Source organism: Taudactylus pleione, unplaced genomic scaffold (assembly GCF_031769625.1).
Source record: "Taudactylus pleione unplaced genomic scaffold, aTauple2 ptg000179l, whole genome shotgun sequence".
In the NCBI taxonomy this organism is placed as follows: Eukaryota; Metazoa; Chordata; class Amphibia; order Anura; family Myobatrachidae; genus Taudactylus; species Taudactylus pleione.
Genome location: NW_028284581.1, coordinates 13,646,939 through 13,666,716, shown reverse-complemented (window position 1 = coordinate 13,666,716; position 19,778 = coordinate 13,646,939). Strand labels below are relative to the sequence as shown.

Here is a 19,778-nt window from a genome sequence, read left to right as displayed (position 1 = left end):
CATTATTGGCCAAAGGTTGCAGTGAGCCGACTGGTTACACTAAGCGACAAAGCAGCGGCACAACGACACAGACACCACAGTATAAAGCACATCTATGACACATTGCCACACAGCAGTGGCAGAAATGAAAAGTAGTGCACCCACCCAGTGGGGTACGGCCAGCAGAGTCACAGTACTTGTTTACAAAGTGGGCTACGGCCCTAGGAGTCACAGTGCACAATCTTATTCTCATTACACCGCACATAGGGCCTGATTCACATTACACCATAAAGTAGTGTCTCTTATTTATGTTACGACACACAGTAGTGCCCCTTTTACACAATGCCCACAGTAGTGACCCTTTTACACAATGCCCACAGTAGCGGTGTCCCTTACACAATGTCCCCCAGCAGTGGTGCCCCCTATGCAGTCCCTTTAGTAGTAGGGTCCACTATGCAGTGCCCCCAGTAGAATGCCCCCCAGTAGTATGCCCCCCATTAGCATGCCACCCAGTAGTATGCCCCCCATTAGCAGGCCCCCCCAGTAGTATGCCCCCCATTATCATGCCACCCAGTAGTATGCCCCCCAGTAGTATGGCCCCCCCAGTAGTATGGCCCCCCCAGTAGCAGGCCCCCCCCAGTAGTAGGCTGCCCCTGTAGTAGCCCCCCCTGTAGTATGGGCCCCCCCTGTATTATGGCCCCCCCTGTAGTAGGCTGCCCCAGTAGCAGGCCCCCCCCAGTAGTATGGCCCCCGCCAGTAGCAGGCCCCTCAGTAGTATGGCCCCCACAGTAGCAGACCCCCCAGTAGTATAGCCCCCCCCAGTAGCAGGCCCCTCCAGTAGTATAGCCCCCCCCAGTAGCAGACCCCCCCAATGTAGCGCCCCCGGCCCTTGCACAAATTAAAAAATAAAAACTTACCTGTATCCCCGCTCACGCGCCGTCCGCTCTGTCACACGCTGAGGAGGGAGCCGGAAGACGGAGCTCATGTGTGAGCTCCAGCCGGCTCCCTCCGTGCAGCAGCCAATGAGAGTCTGTGTGACTCTCATTGGCTGCTGTAACAAACACACAGCTGCCGCTGGCGGCTGTGTGTCTGTGTCTGTGTAGGGCAGAGCGCTATCACTGCGCTCTGCCCTACACACGAGGAGACCTGATGTCGGATTCTCTAGTGAGAATCCGACATCAGGCGGCCGCCGTTCGGCCCCGAACGGGGATCCGAGTCAGGCGGTGAACACCCGAACAGGGTTCGGGTGGACTCGGATCCCCAATGTTCGGAGCGGTTCGGATTCCACAGAATCCGAACCGCTCATCTCTAAAATAAATATATACTTATAATAAAGTAGTACAGTATTCCACCCTAAAATCCATAACTAAGACCGAAACAACACAGCATGAGCTGGTTGCCAATAAAACAGGTGGAAAAATAAGCATTAGGCCCCATACAAAAGAGAAAACTGGCCTCCATACAGAGAGACTGGGAAACTAATAGCGTTGTGTCCCCCTCTTAGGGAAAGCAGCACCAGTCTGGTCAGTATCACGCTGTGATAGGGGAAGCACCACCACTCTGGTCAGTGTAGGGATATAACTTCTATGGTGGCTACTTCCCCGATTATACTACTGTAATATAAATAAGTAAATAATACTTTGACACAGAGTTAAACATTTTTTAAATTGAAATAATAGACTGCATAAAATTCCCTCGTTAACCTCTGTATTCAAGTGGAAAATAAATGATAAAAAATCATAAAATGTTGCACTAAATCATGGTGAACTGAAATGATCTGGACAAGCCTTCACCACTGAGCCAATTAGAAGCATTTTCACGAGCACCAGTCAATCATAAGTGGCTAGCATGGAAAACTACTTGTAACTGGCCTCCTAATCAATTGTGGATACAACAATTCTGAATGGAGCATTTGCTTCATATTCATATTCGTGAGAAGTGTATGTCCCGGATGGAGGGGGGACTGGGTAGTCCATGAGCCAGCAGAGGGGGAAATGCCAAAGGGGCCCCCCCTGTGCTGGCATCTGCACTTTCCTATGGTCATGCATTTAACACAGCCATGTGGTGAGATTTGAGATGTATGAACGTGTGATTTTGATGAGGTATTGTAGATGAGAGTAAGTCATTTGAATTTAATTCTGTAGGTCATTCGGAGACAGTGTAAGTATTTGCAGAGTTGTGCAAAATTCTGTGGGATTTGGGATAAACTGAGGATACTGTAGTTGGCTGAAAGAAATGCCAGCTAGGATGTTGCAGTATTCAACGCAGACTATAATTAGAGAATGGATAAAAGTTTTGGTTGCATGTGTGGCATAATCTAGCCATATTTTAAAGGTGGAGGCAACAGGAATTTGAGGTGGACTGTATATGAGGAGCAAATCAGAGGGTGGAGTCACGTGGGCTACCAAGGCATCAGACTTCAGAAATGAGAACATTGTGGTGTTGTTAACAGTTGATTTGAGCAGAAGAGGAGGTTATATAATAAGTTCTATTACAGAAATGTTGAGCTTTTGGTAGCATTGGGATATTCATGTGGAGATAATAGAAATAAAAGGAAAAAGTATAGCGCTTAAGGATGTCAGCAGATTGTATTGTTGATATGGTGCCTTATCATTCAATGAAAGTCTGTATGAGTTGCTGCCTGAGTATCTAGTCCTAATTTACCAGTCACTCTACCAAAATTTCTGTAATTCAATGTATAATATGTTGAGGTCAAGAATGCTGTGAGGAGTCAGGTCCTGTACCTTACTAGTCCTGATCTCCTGGTTTGAAGAAATAGAATCTTGCATGAAATGGCAATCAGATGATAATGAGTTTAATGTCCCCAAATTAATAATTCTGCAGCGTATCATAAATACATAAATCAATCTAATCCATTAATAGAAACTAGTATATAGTATAGACAAAAATGCCACTGTAAATTGTTACGTGTACTAATTTCTTTCAGTAACTGGTCCGATTGATTCCAATTGCCTCACACCTCAATGTCCGCACATCCAAAACACACACATGGCACAGTTTCAATCACTTAATAAAACTCTATCGATGGAAACTTTAAGGTGAGTTATTATTACTCACCATCAGATCTTTCAGTGTTTGCTGGTCTTACAAAGTCCTATTGGTCTGATGTCTGTACAACTGTACATTAAAGTGAGTGGTAGGGGAGTAAAGAATACAACTACTGGTCACTGAATATAAAGTAAGTGGCTTATTAGGAAAATAAGTATGTTACAAGCCTCATTTACAGTATAACCATTTTAAAATCTATGGAGAGCATCAACCTAAATCAGAATACTACACATATGGGATCTACTATCTAGCTGCATATGAGGACTAGCCCTGCATGCCCCTGTAGGATCACTACATAGATACTGGATTACATTATGCTAATGTGTGTGTGGTAATGTCCAATGCATTTGCCCATTGTTGCACTAATAGCGAATATGAGCTATCTAGTGCTGGAGCTCTTTATGGACATGTAGGGGGATGGGGAGTAGTTGGGGAAACATTCCTTTCTTCTCTTTTATATAAATAAAACTATTTAATCATGTCACATAGTCATAATTATCCGTTTCTACGCTTTAGCTGTGGAAACGTTGATGATGATGACTGCTGCACCTTTGCTCCAGGTGCATCTATAGGTCAGACTTTAGTTGATTTGATAATAATGACTTGTGTATCTAGTTCTAAACTCATTTACACATTAGATTTTAAGTTGGACATATCTTAAGATGCATACATCCTAAAAAATGACCATACGTATGTGTGTACAATCTTGTTCCATCCCTAAGTCCAAACTTTTGTTATCAAGGTGCCAGATAATATCTAGTTAAGCTCAGTGTGCCAGTACTACATTTCTATTATATTTTATATAAAACTGATTAATTAATAATAATGTCATCAACAAATAAACATAACACATATTTTTACTTATAGAAATATGTAATACATTTCAAACCACACAGCTATAAAAGAGAAATAGTGAGAACAATAGGTCAAAGAATTGGTGACAGCTTGCAAGACAGTGCACCAAGATCATAGGTAAATCAGTTGGTGTAGGCTTATTGGTATTGTTTGCTATCTGTAACTGAAAAAGGAAACAAATGATTCTATTAATTATAAAATGAAGCTTAAGTTTATGACTGGAACTTACATAATGGTCTATATGGTAAATCATCCAAACTTCAGTATGCCACTTCTAACTGTTCTGCTTGACATATGTGGCAGGCATCCCGGGGTTTGCTCACCCCTGCTCTAGTATATGTGATACCTCAAACTTTTGTAAATTGAAAACTTGTTTGTACCCCTGCTAGGGCCTTTCTACCTATATATCTTTCTGTTATTACCCAGTTTTGTTCTATTAATGTTTACAATTGTAAAGCGCAACGTAATATGCTGCGCTAAGAAACTGTTAATAAATAAAATAATAAATCATGCTGTATATCATTGTATTAGTTTAGGTTTGCACAGCTCTGGGGTACATACCTCTTGTATTTGCAAGCGGCCATCTGAAGTGACATCATATGCAGACATAAATCGATCCTTCACTCTCTGGACCTTCTCTTTAGTTATTGCATTCTAGAATTATACAAATACATTGTTAATGGCCTTATGGAACATTTTCCTCTTCTCGTCATACTGTAATTAAATTGCTATTACTTTAACTTTTCCAGTTAATGTTAGAAGTATGATAGAAAGGGGTTGGGTACGGGATCCCGTCGGTCATAATAACGAAAGCAGCATCCCATCCCGACAGACAGAATCCCGTCATATGCAGGTAAGCACAAGGTGAGTGCACAGAAGTAAGAAACCCAAAGTGTCAATTCCACTATTTTGCCAGGAAATAATGTTTATATCAGAAGTCATCTTAGCCAAAGCTTTAATAGATAGATTATGGGTACAGAGAAATAAATGTTTACCTAGAGCAACCTTTCAAAGTCACACATGGAGTTCAGTGGAAGGGAGGATGGAGTCTGGAATAACGTCTGCTAAAGGGAAGTTAGAACATATTGCTCTCTCCAGGTCTACCCAGGGCTTATGGTCAGGAGAGTGTACCTAGTCTCTAAACTGGATGAGCCTAGATTTGTGATACTTAAGAATATATGGAAACATGGACAGCATGGTTATCATAGTGGCTAGCATTACTGCTTCAGAGCACTGAGGTCAGAAGTTTATTTTCCAGTCATGGCTGATCTGTATGGAGTTTGTATGCTCTCCTCGTGTTTGCATGGGTTTTATCTGGGTTCTCCAGTTTCCTCCCATATTGTAAACACATACTGGTAAGAAAAATAATTATTAATAATGTATTTGTGTATTTTCATGTGATAGGAAATATAGATTGTAAGCTCTTTTGGGCAGGGACTGATGTGACTGACAGAAAAATTGGAGGTAGTCCCATATAAACAACTCAATAAATATAGTAAATAAGAGCTAAAGGTGGGTACACATTGTATGATGTGTACACACCAATGCGACCCACGAACCCAGGGCCGACATACCCATAATGCGGGTATGGCCTTTTTTTTAAGCAGGCACGGTATGGAATTGCTTATATTATAGAAAAAAATGTAATGTCCAACTATACATAGGCCCATATGAGTGGATAGTCCAATAACGTTTCATAACTAGACAGATCTATTCAGTTTTACAATTACTTCAAACACTTGAACAGCCTGTCATGCTTCCATCTTGTTCCATTCATAGGGCCAATAAGAAGGCAGATAATCTATCAGTATTTAACAATGATAGACCTGACAATGGTAGGGTCAGCGCAAGGTTTCGCACCCTAGGCAAAGCTACACAATACTACCCCTGCTCCCCCCCACAACAACCTCCACCTAACCCCTCACATATCAATACCAACCTAGATGACTGACGTCTATCTGCAGCATTTATGTACATACAGGCTCTGCCATTTTTGATTATGTAGGTTGTAAATGTGAATCTGGACTCAAATAAAAAAAGGGGAAATCCTTGCACACATACAATTATTAGGCTGTCATCCTATAATATTTATTATAGTATTAACAATTGTAATTTATGTATTAATGTAGGTGTATAGTCTAAAATACTAAAATGTGAGGTGATTACATCTAAAAATGTATCTACAGTGTATTTATCTCCAATGTGGTCTTGAGATTGAAAAACATGATGTACATATAAATCCATAGCCACAGAGGTGTACGCTTTATGCTTTTTTTCTGAAATAAGAAAAATAATAAAACAAAAGGTAGATGCTCAAAAATCCTATGAGTAAGTGATCACACAAGTGCATTCTGCAGCAATTAGTATGTAATCATTTGTATATATAGTAGCATAACACAGAAGTAGAATGAAAACAATTGCCAAGATTAAACTGGTCTCAGTAGGACATTCTTATATTTGTCACAATGTGCTATTGCTGATACTGATTTGACAATCCCCAAAGTGTCAAGAAAATGAGTAGCCACTGACACCTATCTGGTAAAAAGCTTATTTAGGGTGAAGGCTGAGACAGTGTTGTCCATTTATTACTTCACTAACAAGATGATAGCAAAGGCCTAACTTTGATACCAACGTCAAATAACAAGATACTGTATATGGTATCTACACAACTGATGGTCAGATATCTGGATATATTTCTTTCCCATAAGCAAAGCACAGAATTAGATTCTGTATCAGTGGCGAAACTAGTAAGTGTAGTTGCAAATATGCAACACACACACAAAATAAAAACATTATATATATATATATATATATATATATATATACACTCGAGTAAATATATATATTAAATAATATTAATTAAATATACTGTACATTTGTACTGTATATATACAGTCAGGTGCATAAATATTGCGACATTGACAGAATTTTCATATTTTAGACTCTATTCACCACCACAATGGCTTTGAAATGAAACAAACAAGATGTTCTTTAACTGCAGACTTTCAGATTTAATTTGAGGGTAATTACATCCAAATCAGGTGAACGGTGTAGGAATTACAATGGTTTCTATATGTGCCTCCCACTTTTTAAGGGGCCAAAAGTAATGGGACAAACTAAACAATCCTAACTCTAGCTTTCACTTTTTAATACGTTGTTGCAAATCCTTTGCAGGCAATTACAGCCTGAAGTCTGAAACGCATAGACATCACCAGACGCTGGGTTTCATCCCTGGTGATGCTCTGCCAGGCCTCTACTGCAAATGTCTTCAGTTCCTGCTTGTTCTTGGGGCATTTCCCCTTCAGTTTTGTCTTCATCAAGTGAAATGTATGCTCAATCAGATTCAGGTCAGGGGATTGACTTGTCCATTGCATAACATTCCACTTTTTAGCCTTAAAAAACTCTTTGGTTGCTTTTGCAGTAAGCTTCGGGTCATTGTCCATTTGTACTGTGAAGCGCCGTCCAATGAGTTCTGAAGCATTTGACTGAACATGAGCATATAATATTGCCCGAAACACTTCAGAATTCATTCTGCTGCTTTTGTCAGCAGTCACATCATCAATAAATACAAGGGAACCAGTTCCATTGGCAGCCATACATGCCCACGCCTTGATACTACCACCACCATGCTTCACTGATGAGGTGGTATGTTTTGGATCATGAGCAGTTCCTTTCCTTCTCCATACTCTTCTCTTCCCATCACTCTGGTACAAGTTGATCTTAGTCTCATCTGTCCATAGGATGTTGTTCCAGAACCGTAATGGCTTTTTTTAGATGTTGTTTGGCAAACTCTAATCTGGTCTTCCTGTTTTTGAGGCTCACCAATGGTTTACATCTTGTGGTGAACCCTCTATATTCACTCTTGTGAAGTCTTCTCTTGATTGTTGACTTTGACACATATACACCTACCTCCTGGAGAGTGTTCTTAATTTGGCCAACTGTTGTGAAGGGGTTTTTCTTCACCAGGGAAATAATTCTTCTGTCATCCACCACAGTTGTTTTCCGTGGTCTTCTGGGTCTTTTGGCGTTGCTGAGCTCTCCGGTGCATTCTTTCTTTTTAAGAATATTCCAAACAGTTGATTTGGCCACACCTAATGTTTTTGCTATCTCTCTGATGGGTTTGTTTTGATTTTTCAGCCTAATGATGGCTTGCTTCACTGATAGTGACAGCTCTTTGGATCTCATATTGAGAGTCGACAGCAACTGATTCCAAATGCAAATGTCACACCTAGAATCAACTCCAGACCTTTTACCTACTTAATTGATAATGAAATAACGAGGGAATAGTCCACACCTGGCCCCTTAAAAAGTGGGAGGCACATATAGAAACCGTTGTAATTCCTACACTGTTTACCTGATTTGGATGTAATTACCCTCAAATTAAATCTGAAAGTCTGCAGTTAAAGCACATATTGTTTGTTTCATTTCAAAGCCATTGTGGTGGTGAATAGAGGCCAAAATATGAAAATTCTGTCAATGTCCCAATATTTATGCACCTGACTGTATATATACAGTATATATATTAGGGATGTGCAGGCTCGGATAGGTTCGAGTTTGCACGCCGAGTTCGGATTTTTCCCTCCAAAAAAACGGAACTCAGAAAGAGGCTAAACTTCATCTTGCATGGACAAACATCATCATTCCTGGACAAAACATGAATTTCAATGGTGCTGTACCCAAAATTCTGTAGATAATACCATAGGGCTGTAAAGCCAATACTACTATTCTAAATATCTTTTTTAAAATGTATTTATATAAAACACATTTTCACAATGCATATTACATCACAATTTGTTGCAGATGTTCCACTCTCAAGCTGTAAGATTCTAGGGTTAAGAGTTCGATTGTGTACCCTTATAGTAGATCCCAGAGCCTCTTTACTCTACGCGTTTTGTCTCTTTTCAAGATTTCATCAGGGGTTGCCTTAATGCTCACTACATTATTGAAATAGGATGATATAATCAGCAATGATTTTCCACAGATTGGAGTGTTTTTCAATACAAGAATAGGAGAAAAATCCCCACGTCTATATAGGTGTGTTTGCAAATTAAGCCCTTCAAATGAAATGATGGAGAAAAGGATCTTACACCTGTTAACTTTACCACTTGCCACTGTGATCAAAGTCGTGACTCTGCAAGCTCTAGGAATAGTGTTGACATGATGTCAACATTGTGAATGGTGTGCATTCGATTTGCCTGAGGTTAAAAAGGTAAAATCTCAGTGTGAAATGGCTGGTTGAATTGACCCCCAAATCTTCCCTGGGCCCAAGCGCATCAGCAGAAGTTGTAAAAGTCTAGAGGGTAATGCATATGGTGGTCTGTGCCTGGCACATGCTGAACAGGTTCCAACATAAGCTTTTACTTTTCTTGGCAGAAGTATTGGGAGACTAAATCTATGGACTTTTGTATTCTGAAATAACTTGTCATTGATGCACTGTGATATCTTTTCCAAACCTCCTGTTTGAGGGACCTAGTTATCAATAAATATTTGCAGGTTATCCCCAGAAAACAACTTTTTTTATGCTTTATTGCCAAATTTTCAAAGCTCTAAAATGCTGGACTGCTTAGCCCCTGAGGTTTGGCATATACTATCAATTACTTTTTACATCATTTACCGTGAATGGTCGCCTGTACATGCATGGCCTATTGACCACGCATGTCCAGTAGTGCACCTGGCTCCCAAAGAAGAAGTGAACCAATCACTTCACTTCTAACACATAGCAGGAAGGGCTCCTTTTGGTACAGTATATCTGGGCGATCCATAAATTATTTTAGAACCTGATATTTAATAAATATGTTCTGAGGGAGTAACTAGGAGTAATCAATCTAGACCAATAAAGAACAACAATCATCAGATCATTTGTGGATTCCTGGTTACTGGACAGAGAATTTGCAAGACCCTATAATAATTCTTAGTAACTTTAGCAAGAATACACCTGAAAGACTGTAAACCTACAGATGCTGTTAGTTTGTTTAGAGAAACCACAGGAAGACTCTTAAATGGAGTGACTGTCAAATTCTCAGGTTGAGGAATTCTATTTCCATTGTGAGAATCAGGCCTAAAGGTTACTATGAAATGAAAGTGACAGAAAAATAGAGTACAGCTTGTTTGCTAAGAATTTAGCCACCTTCAAGTGTTCTAAATTCCTATGACACAAGAAAATGCGAATAGACATAGTGGCACCATCCAGTAAATGACACCATTCCTTCAATGTCATTTGAAAAGCTAATAATTCACAGTCACCAATAGTGTAATTCTGCTCTGCGGCTGATAGTTGTCTGGAAAAGAAACCACACAGTTAAGTGCTTAACGTCCTTTCTTTGATACAAAACAGCGTGTACTGTATTACTGTTGCTGAAGCACTGACTTCTAAGATGCAAAGTTGAATAAGATCCAGATATATTATGCACATGAGCTGACTGAAATGCTTGTTTGAGAAAGCTGAAGGTGTTTTGAACAGAGTCAAAAAATTCTTAATGACATGTCTGTAGTAATCAAGATCCAGGTGATAAGGCCAGTTTTGGATGGACTGAGTCTTGGTGGTATACATACCTAAGCTGGGTACACACTAGACAATATGTCATCCGATTTAATGGATCAGAGCAACATATTGGGTAAATCATCTAGTATGTAGCCATGATATACATGCTCTAGTGGGTCGCTAGCAACCTCGCCCATCGGTCCTACTGCAATGCCGACGGGGGATGTCACTAATGATGCCATGCTGCAGAATGCAGCATGGCACGTAACTGCCCCATGTCGGACCCAGGCATCAGCAAGTGTGTATGCACTTGCCGCATGCCGGGTCCCTTCGCCTGCAATGTTGTGCTGGGTACACATCACTAAGTGTGTACCAAACATTAGACTACAGTATTCTCCCTTGGCTTCAATGTTCTACAAGGTCCTGGGAACAGATTAATGTATCATCAAAGTAAATTATAACAAATGTATCAAGAATGTCCCGGAACACGTCGTTGAAAAAGAATTGCATATTTGCAATTCTTGTCATGTAATGGCATGATATGGTACTCCAAATGTCCATAGCAGGACCTGAAAGTCATTTTCTACTCATGTTTAGGTTAAATTTGGATCAAATTGCGGGCTCTCTAACCTCCCAAAAAGTTCTGGAGTCAATGATAATGGATAGTGGTTATGTATGTTTTTTTTTAACTAAAAGCTCTGTAATCTATGCACGGGTGTAGACACCCATCTTTTTTCTCAATAAAGAATATTGGAGCCCCTGCTGAAGAAGTGTGTGGTCTAATAAAACTTTGTGTCGCGTTATCCTTGATATATACTTTCAAAACCTTCGCCTTAGGCTCACAGAGTAACTAGATTTGACCAAATTGTACAGGTAGGCTCGGATTAAATCAATAGAGCAATCATATTGCCAAGTCCGATGAAGTGTTCCAGTTTGATTTTTGTCAAAAAAGTCAGAGAATTATGAAGACATTTCAGACAACTTCCCGTTTTCTCAAATAAGAGTTACACCAACTGTTGTTGATAAACACTGCTGAGCACAGAACCTTTATTGCCTTGTAACTTTTTAGTTTGCTAATTAATTGCAAGGTTGTGTTTTATCCACCAGGGTATGCCCAGGTCAATTGAAAATCTGAGGTCATGGACAATATCAAATGACAGCTCTTCTCAATGACCTTGTATGGTTTCAAAAGTCAGTGGGCATGTTCCCTGGGTGATATGGCTTGAAATGATGGGAAGACCCATTAATAGTTTCCAAAGCCCAATCTTGCATTTGGAGTTTGACATGATGGGTAAGTGGAAACATTTCATTAGATTTTGATCAACTTAATTACCTACTGAACCAGAATCAATTAGAGCAGATATGGATACAGTATATACTATATAAACTGGTATATACAGTACTTGGATAGATAAACAAACAGGGCACTGAGGAGTCTTGAACTGGGAAGTTAGATGATTCACAGTAAGATGATTTGACCCCAAATCTCTTTATAGAGTTGGTATCCTGGAGTTTCCAGTTTCCCAGGATTCTACTTACATTATTGTGCCAAACAATAAGTTGAACTTCCAAAGTAGTGACAGACCTCTGTCTCCCATCTTTGTAGACACCAAGGGCCTGATTTAGAGTTGTACATAAAGCAGCCATTTTCTGTACTCAGAAATAAGTGCAAATATCTGCCTGTATTCAGAGTCAGCGACAGCACCTCCCCCACCCATGTGTTTGGGAAGCAACTGTTAGCCCTTTTGGCATGTATTGCCTCAACCCCAATCAAGATGCAAGACATAAGTTTGAAATTCTGCCTATAAGCCCACAACATGGCCACAACACACTTATTCTACATGTGAATGCCCAGCTGCAGCCTAGTTACACCCACTAAGCTGCAAGTGGTGATACGACTGAGATCCCTAATACTCTGTATCACCCATAATTGCTCTAAGTTTCATATACAGACTCGGAGGCATGTGCAGTTTGCTATAAATGGCGAGATCCTTCTACAGAAGTATTTGTGTGCAACTCTGACTCAAAACATTCAAGTTGTATGCTGTATATGACTAAGGCACAAGACCCATATCTATTAAGCTTTATTTAAATTGACATTACATATTGACAATGTGATTGCACCATATAGTGCTGCCGTGACCTATTCTGTTTTTACCACCTTAAAGAAAGTTCCATCTGAAACACTGCACAGGTATAACTTGCATTTGTCTGCATTGTAGGTTAAAATCATATTCAGATAAAACTCCACATATTAAGTAATATATATGTATACCTTTCCTTGTTTAAAATAATAAAATAATCCCCCCCCTCCAATTCACCCAAGCCATTCCTGTAATTCTCCTAACTATGTCTCTATTTTCATGCAACCAGATCAACATCATGATAAGCTATGAACTGCTTGGTGTCTCCAACTCAAGTACAATAGCTATATCTGGTCCTTATTGCATATGAAATATTTATAATTTGGGGAAAACCATGCAAGAGCCTGCAGATACTGTAAAATATGTTCAGGGTTAGTTTAGTTGTATTAAGCAGCCCTTTAGATAGTTATCATTTTGTCATGTGATATCATCCTTCAAGGTGCGAGATATGAATATGTTATATCCACAGCAGGTCTACAATGTTATTCTCTATTCACAAAACGTTTTAAGGTACAGTCAGGAAGAATTAGTTTAGCATTGATTAATTATTAACATGGAAAAAAGTACAGTATCACACATCTTCATTCCCAATCTGATATACATCCGGCTATCACAAAGGAAGACTGTTGCCTTTAGGGTGTGTTCACAATTCTCTTCTCTGCTGTATTTTCCTTATATACATCAAAACTCTGGCTTTTTATCATGATCAACTGTACATCTAATTATTAATTTATACTATAATTTATACCATACGGTATTTCTCCCCCTCTCACTTTCTCTCTCTCTCTCTCTCTCTCTCTCTCTCTCTCTCTCTCTCTCTCTCTCTCTCTCTCTCTCTCTCGATAGTTTATTGTCATTTATTAACAGCTACTGTAACAATAAGTAATATTAATTTGCAGAAACATGACATTCAGTATATTATTTATCATCCTAAGTAAACAATTAGATAATGAAATATCTGGTATATTAAAAAGACTTACGTATCAGTCAAACAAGAAAATCCATCCTCATACAAACCTATTTGCTTTCACTTTACTATTCTTTAAGTGTCCAGTAAAACATATAACCATACAGTGGTATACTGTGTACCTAGTCTGCTCAGAAGACATAACCTATAACTCATCCGTGTTTCCAGGCAACAGGATATTGTAAAAAAATTCTCAGAAACTTTGTTTTATTGGACTTTACATGCTATATATTTTACACACAGACATGAGAGCATCCCTATTTTAGTGATAAAAAGTGAATAATAAAAAGTTTCTTGCTTTCAGAATAAGTGTTTTTTTAACCTTGTGAACAAACTAGGTTACAACATAAACAATGTTTTATTTTGCTCCATTAAGACCATCTTCAAGATGACCTTCAATCCCTTCTTGTTTTAAAAATGCATTATATTTGGTTTGAGATGATAACGTATGTTCTATATTGATGTCCTTTAAATGCTTGATCAGTTAATGTGTAGAGTTTTTAATATGTCTCTTAGTGTGTATCCTGACATCATGCTACTGTCTACACATTTTCCCATTATTTCACACTAATGCAAAATTAGCTAGACAGCAATATCACATGCCAACTGTCTGCTGATTATTTTCTAGTGACTTGTCAATGCTTAACAATTTAAGGCCAGAAGGCTTTCCCATTTTTATAACCAGACTCATTTTCATGGTTAGATTTATTATGCCACTGTATTTTATATAGTCTTGTAAAAACTTCTCGTCTTATTTCGCAAAAAATAATAATAAATGAATTATAAGGGTAATATATCCAGAAACTCTTGCAGGAACTTGGGATCTGATAAGAGTCTGGTCCTGCGAAGAAAATAAAGTAATGTGATAGCTAGCGCTATAATTTTACATCTGCATTCAGACACAGCATGTACAGGCGTGGTCATTACCATAGAGGGATCTGGAAAAAAGATGTAATATTGAAGTCTTATGGCTACAAATACTAACACCATCTAAAGGTGGCAACAGCTTTCGGGAGCCACATTCCCAAACAAAAATAGAGGGAATCCAGCAGACATTGGAAATATCTGCTGCAGGAAACTCTTAATACATGCAGAGGACACTTAATAATGCAGAAATCTTCTGAAAGCTCCAGTTTGTGAATTTTCTACCAAATCCCTAAAATGTGCCCTTATGTTTTTAAGATGTGTCAGTTTCGTTGATAATTATTTTTCTATATATTATTATGTATTATATTCTATGTACTAAGCATTGTAGAGAGATAAAGTGGACGGTGATAAAGTACTGGGAATATGGACGAAATAAGGTGTGCTTGGTGTGGGCGCTTCAGGGCTCAGAGCAGGCCTAAAAAAATGACTGTGGGTGGCCTTAGTTAACACTCACACATAAATCCTGAAGGTATAAAAGGGGATGTAATAAAACAAGGCGCTAATCCCAATAAACCAATGCAGGGAACAATGTATATAATACAAATGGGATTTATGTCATAGAGGGGTGCCACAATAAAATGCATATGCAATCAATAAACATCAAGGGATATAAACATAGTGAATAAACAATGTGGCAAAGAGCATGCCAAAAGTAAACATTAAAAAAGACAATTCATATTCAATAAAAAGGCAAGTCAAATTAAATGAAACCAGAATGCCTCTATGGGAAGGAGGCTATGGTTCTCCAGAACCACAATCAATATGGTGAATATACGAGAATAGGTTATGACACCATGCAAGAAGAGTTCCTACCGCACACTGTGATGAGGAGCCGCAGGTGTTGAGATAATAGACATGCAGAGGCACCGGTTCCCCTGCATGTGGCTCCTAAGCTTTACCAGTGATGGGGTCTCTTATCAATGGTGTCCAATGTCCGGATAGCACGGGTATGCACCAACGCGTTTCGAGACACTTAATGGTCTCTTCTTCAAGGCTGAGAACCATAGCCTCCTCCCCATAGAGGCATTCTGAATTAACTTGCCTTTTTATTGAATTTGACTAATACCTTGTTTTATGACATCCCCTTTTATACCTTGGTGATAAAGTACCAACCGATCAGCTCCTAACTGTCATTTTTCAAACACAGCATGTACAGTAACAGTAAGGAGCTGATTGGTTGGTACTTTATCTCCACGTACTTTATCTCTCTCCAAGGCTTAAAACATAGACCCCTTAGTCTGTCCAAGCAAAATTTACATTGTTTTCCCAATCTGATAAGACTTGCTTTTGGTAGCACACTGGAATATAATTTTATTTTATGGGCTTTACATGTTATGGGCAAAATAAATGTCATCATATATGCAATACGTCTGATAAAGTGGGTCGATGTACAACTGAAAATGTAAAGTTTTAAATTTAATGTATATTTTATTCTGTGGCTTCAATGCCAATGGCCCTGACAGGATGCAAGGGCTTGCCACAATAGCATGTATGTGTTGCTATGGCATCATGTCTTGTCAGTGTCATTTTTCTTTTTTACCTTCTGGTTCACCTGTGATAAAAGAATACTTGTCATATTTTATTACGAGGAACGAATTTTACATTGCTCCTTGCAAGAAGTTTGCTGATGCTGATTGCCTTTCATTATCATTATCTAGCAAAAGTTATGATTACACAATTTGTGATTTTCCTTTTCCTCAGTATCCCATACCAAATCTACCGTATAGTATGTTATGTTTATTGAATTGCATTTTTAAGATACACTTTTGTAAAGAGGTAATATCATCCTGAGCAAAAATTATTCAAATATTTGTCATTAATAAATTGTTAATTAATTTTCACTGTATCTTGCTACATTTACCTTTCATTGTGCAGTATTTTAGAATCATCCACTGTGACATGCCTACGGATTGGTCTGTCAACCGACTAACCACCCTTACCGGGAAATGAGCATTATGGACGATAACTGGGCATTGACCATAAGATCACGCGGAACTATGGACCCCATTTAACAATGAAGCATATCCCCTTCAGCACTCACTAAAGGGTTATGTAATCTATTCTGTATTCATCAAACAGTGGTAATCTAAGATTACCGCTATTTGTCACTGCATCACTCTCGCCATCTTTAGATGCCGAGATCGATGTGGTCCCCATTGCCACCGATGTGGTCTCCGGCTTCAACGAAGCCTTCCAGGCACTGCCGGGTTACAGGGGCATGCACATGCCCAGACGGAACGTCATGCATGTGGATTACACAGGAGCCCGTCGCTGGCAGTGTTAGGCTGCCAGCAGCCGAAGGAAGAACCTCGCCGATGAGGAAGACTTTGCTAGTCCTCGCCAGAAGAGTAAGTATTGATGAATACCACTGGCATTTTCATTTGTATTACTGTGATACTAAACATAAAATGCCACTGGTATTTACGTTCGTAAATAGGGCTGTCTGTCTGTCTTGTGAGAGTGTAAAGGGAGTGTCGTAGGCATCAAAGCCTACTTCTTTACTCGATCATGGACATCTGTTTCAGCCAAATCGGATAGTAATGGCTGTGGCTGCGGATGCAAGAATAGTGGCCGGGATAGGCTTCCACATACAGGACCTCATTCAGAGTCGGTCGAAGCAGCCGCACGGTCATACGCCACCGATGTTCGTTATACTGCGCATGCGTAAAGTTCGTGATGCGCGTGCGCAAACTAGCCGCTACGATCAGAAATTTCTCTCTCCTTGAACACAGCCAGGTCGGTAGTTTGAGTGACAGATTGAGGCATTTGTGGGTGGTAACAGGGGAAGGTGCTTGAAAACGGGGGAGTGGAGATTCGAACGCAGGCGTGCCTAATTATGCGAACAGCGTTTTATGGGAGTGCATACGGTTTATGGGAGTGCATAATTAACAAAGTAGCATCATGGCACATGTGACATGAGAGGTTTTTACACTGACATGATCGTGGAGTTTAAGAGAGGGTATGGTCAACCTTAAGCTCTACGACCAGTTCCGATGGTTCCGATGCGATTATCGCAACCATTGTGCTTGCGAGGAGACCCTGTGGTAGGGTCTCAGCTCTTGCAAGCCCGAGTGGACTTCCTGCTCTAATAGAGCAGGAAGTCCACTACTGACATTACAAGTGATGTCAGTAGGGCCGCCCACAAACGCCAGGCGTTCCTAAGGGAAAGCCTGCGTTTGTGCAGCCACCCCCCTCCCTGCCTCCAAAATGGGGCGAGCTGTCAATCAACATTGACAGCTGCCCATGTCTTGTAGCGAGACCCGTTGCGACGAAGCTGCAGTCGAAGTATGGGTCTCGCGCATGCGCACGCCGGAGAAGGCGCATGGGCAGTCGGGGACCGTCGGCCCGCTTGTGAGCGCTGTGCGTTCGTGAGCGGGTCTGAATCAGGCCCTATGTTTGATTACAACTTGTTTTAAGATTGCAAATATCTTCTGAGATGGGAATGAGCTGTCATTAGTCCTGGGCCAAGAGTCAATGAGTGTCGGCTTTACATTAGTGGCCGCTCATTGGCTGGGTCCACGTGGGTCCCAACCATTAGCGGACGCTCATTGGCTGGGTCCACGTGGGTCCCAACCATTAGTGGCCGCTCATTGGCTGGGTCCAAATGGGTCCCAGTCATTAGCGGCCGCACATTGGCTGGGTCCCAACCAATCAGCGGCCGCTAATGTAAAGCCGACACTCATTGGCTTTCGGGCCGGGACTAATGACAGCTCATTCCCATGAGCTGTCATTCGCATACTGTAACTTCATGCTGAAGCATGTAGTTACAGTGTGTCCGTGGTCCTTAATGGATTTCTGCAAAGAACATCGTGGGACAAAAGGTGAGTATTGGTGCTTTATTACAAATACATCCACAGATACTTAACGGTGACAAGGGGATGTGAACATCAGGCATGAGGTAAGTATGTGAGAGTGTGGTAGGTGTGCAATAAACTTGTACTTTCACGATGTGTGTGTTGTGTTTTTTTACACATTTCTTTACAGGTGAACTACAGGTACCAGAGGGCCCTTAATGCCCCGCATGCTGGTACTTGTACCAGCATGCGGAGGAGGCTTGCTGGGACCTGTAGTTCCACTGTAAAGACAATGTTGTTAATTCTATTTTTTACACACTACATACACTATCAACCCGCCACCCACCGCCCTAGGGTGGCGGGGATAGCCCCGGGCTATCAGCCTAGGCCAGGGGTGCCCTGGATCCCTGGCCTGGGCTGACTAGTGGTCAGGACTGATGCTGTAGCTGGGGATCCCGGTGAAAGGGCTCCCCTGGCTGTGGCATCAGCCCCTGCTAGAAGGATCCGGTGATGGTTTTAATAATAGGGGGAACCCTATGCAATTTTTTTCCCTTATAATTAAAACCAGGACTGGCCCTGCAGCCTGGTGCTGGTACCTAAGTTACTGTGGAACCCTACACGTTTTGTTCCTCGTAATTTTAGGTACCAGGACAGGCTGGCAAGACCGGGGCTGGTTAGCCTGTTGGGGAGGGGAACCTCATGACAATTTTTTTAGAAAATTTTACCCTTAAAAAAAAAAGAACAAACAGTCTGCACATATTTCACTGATATGTGCAGCCTGCTTGTTCGGGAGAGAAATTCAGCCATTTAAATCGGGACTTCAAATTGGACAGGATCAACTAAATACACCATCTATCAAAACGATCCTGTCAAACTGGAACCTTGGTAAATTCCAGATTTTTTAAGTGAAAAATAAGGCCATTGTTAATTGATCCTATCCGAGTTGAAAAACGGGACAAATCGGGACCAACACGAATCTTAGTAAATTTACCCCTGAGAGTGTGGCAGCAACCAGTGATTTGAGCTTAATGTTTTGAATTTTTTACTGGCCCACGAACATACAACATGTCTATTGCATATGCACATGTGAACAGTAGAATGCATAATTTGGTTTATATTCCAGTGCATCTGTAGATGACCAACTTGGACTGTATGGTTTTTCAACTTTTATATGCTTTTATTGGTTGGTTTTCAGTGGTTGTCAAGTCAAATGGGTTTTATACAAATTCATCCTGTACCTTACTGAAAGGTTACCTGCAGATGAAAATACTAAAAACTTACCTCTATAGATAAAGATTGCATATTTACATTGTGTAATTTTAACATATATCCTATTTTCAGGACCATTAGGCTATGTGTATTTTTGGAGAATGCATAGTATACCAGAAGATTTCAAATGAATTACATTCATAGAACATTAGGGGGTAAATTTACTAAGATGGGAGTTCTATTTAAGAAGTGATGTTGCCCATAGCAACCAATCAGATTCTACTTCTCATTTATCTAGCACCTTCTAGAAGATAATACCTGCATTCTCATTGGTTGCTATGGGCAACATCACT

General features: G+C 40.3%; 1 protein-coding gene across 3 annotated transcripts in view; it reads right to left on the bottom strand.

The window, feature by feature from the left end:
• Positions 1–19,778, bottom strand: part of SCGN (secretagogin, EF-hand calcium binding protein) — a 68,262-nt gene that overhangs the window by 47,270 nt on the left and 1,214 nt on the right. For all 3 annotated transcript variants that reach the window (XM_088475964.1, XM_088475965.1, XM_088475966.1), the window contains exon 3: positions 4,465–4,557. In XM_088475964.1, the coding sequence (XP_088332090.1) occupies positions 4,465–4,557 (93 nt within the window). The remainder of the gene's footprint in view (positions 1–4,464; positions 4,558–19,778) is intronic.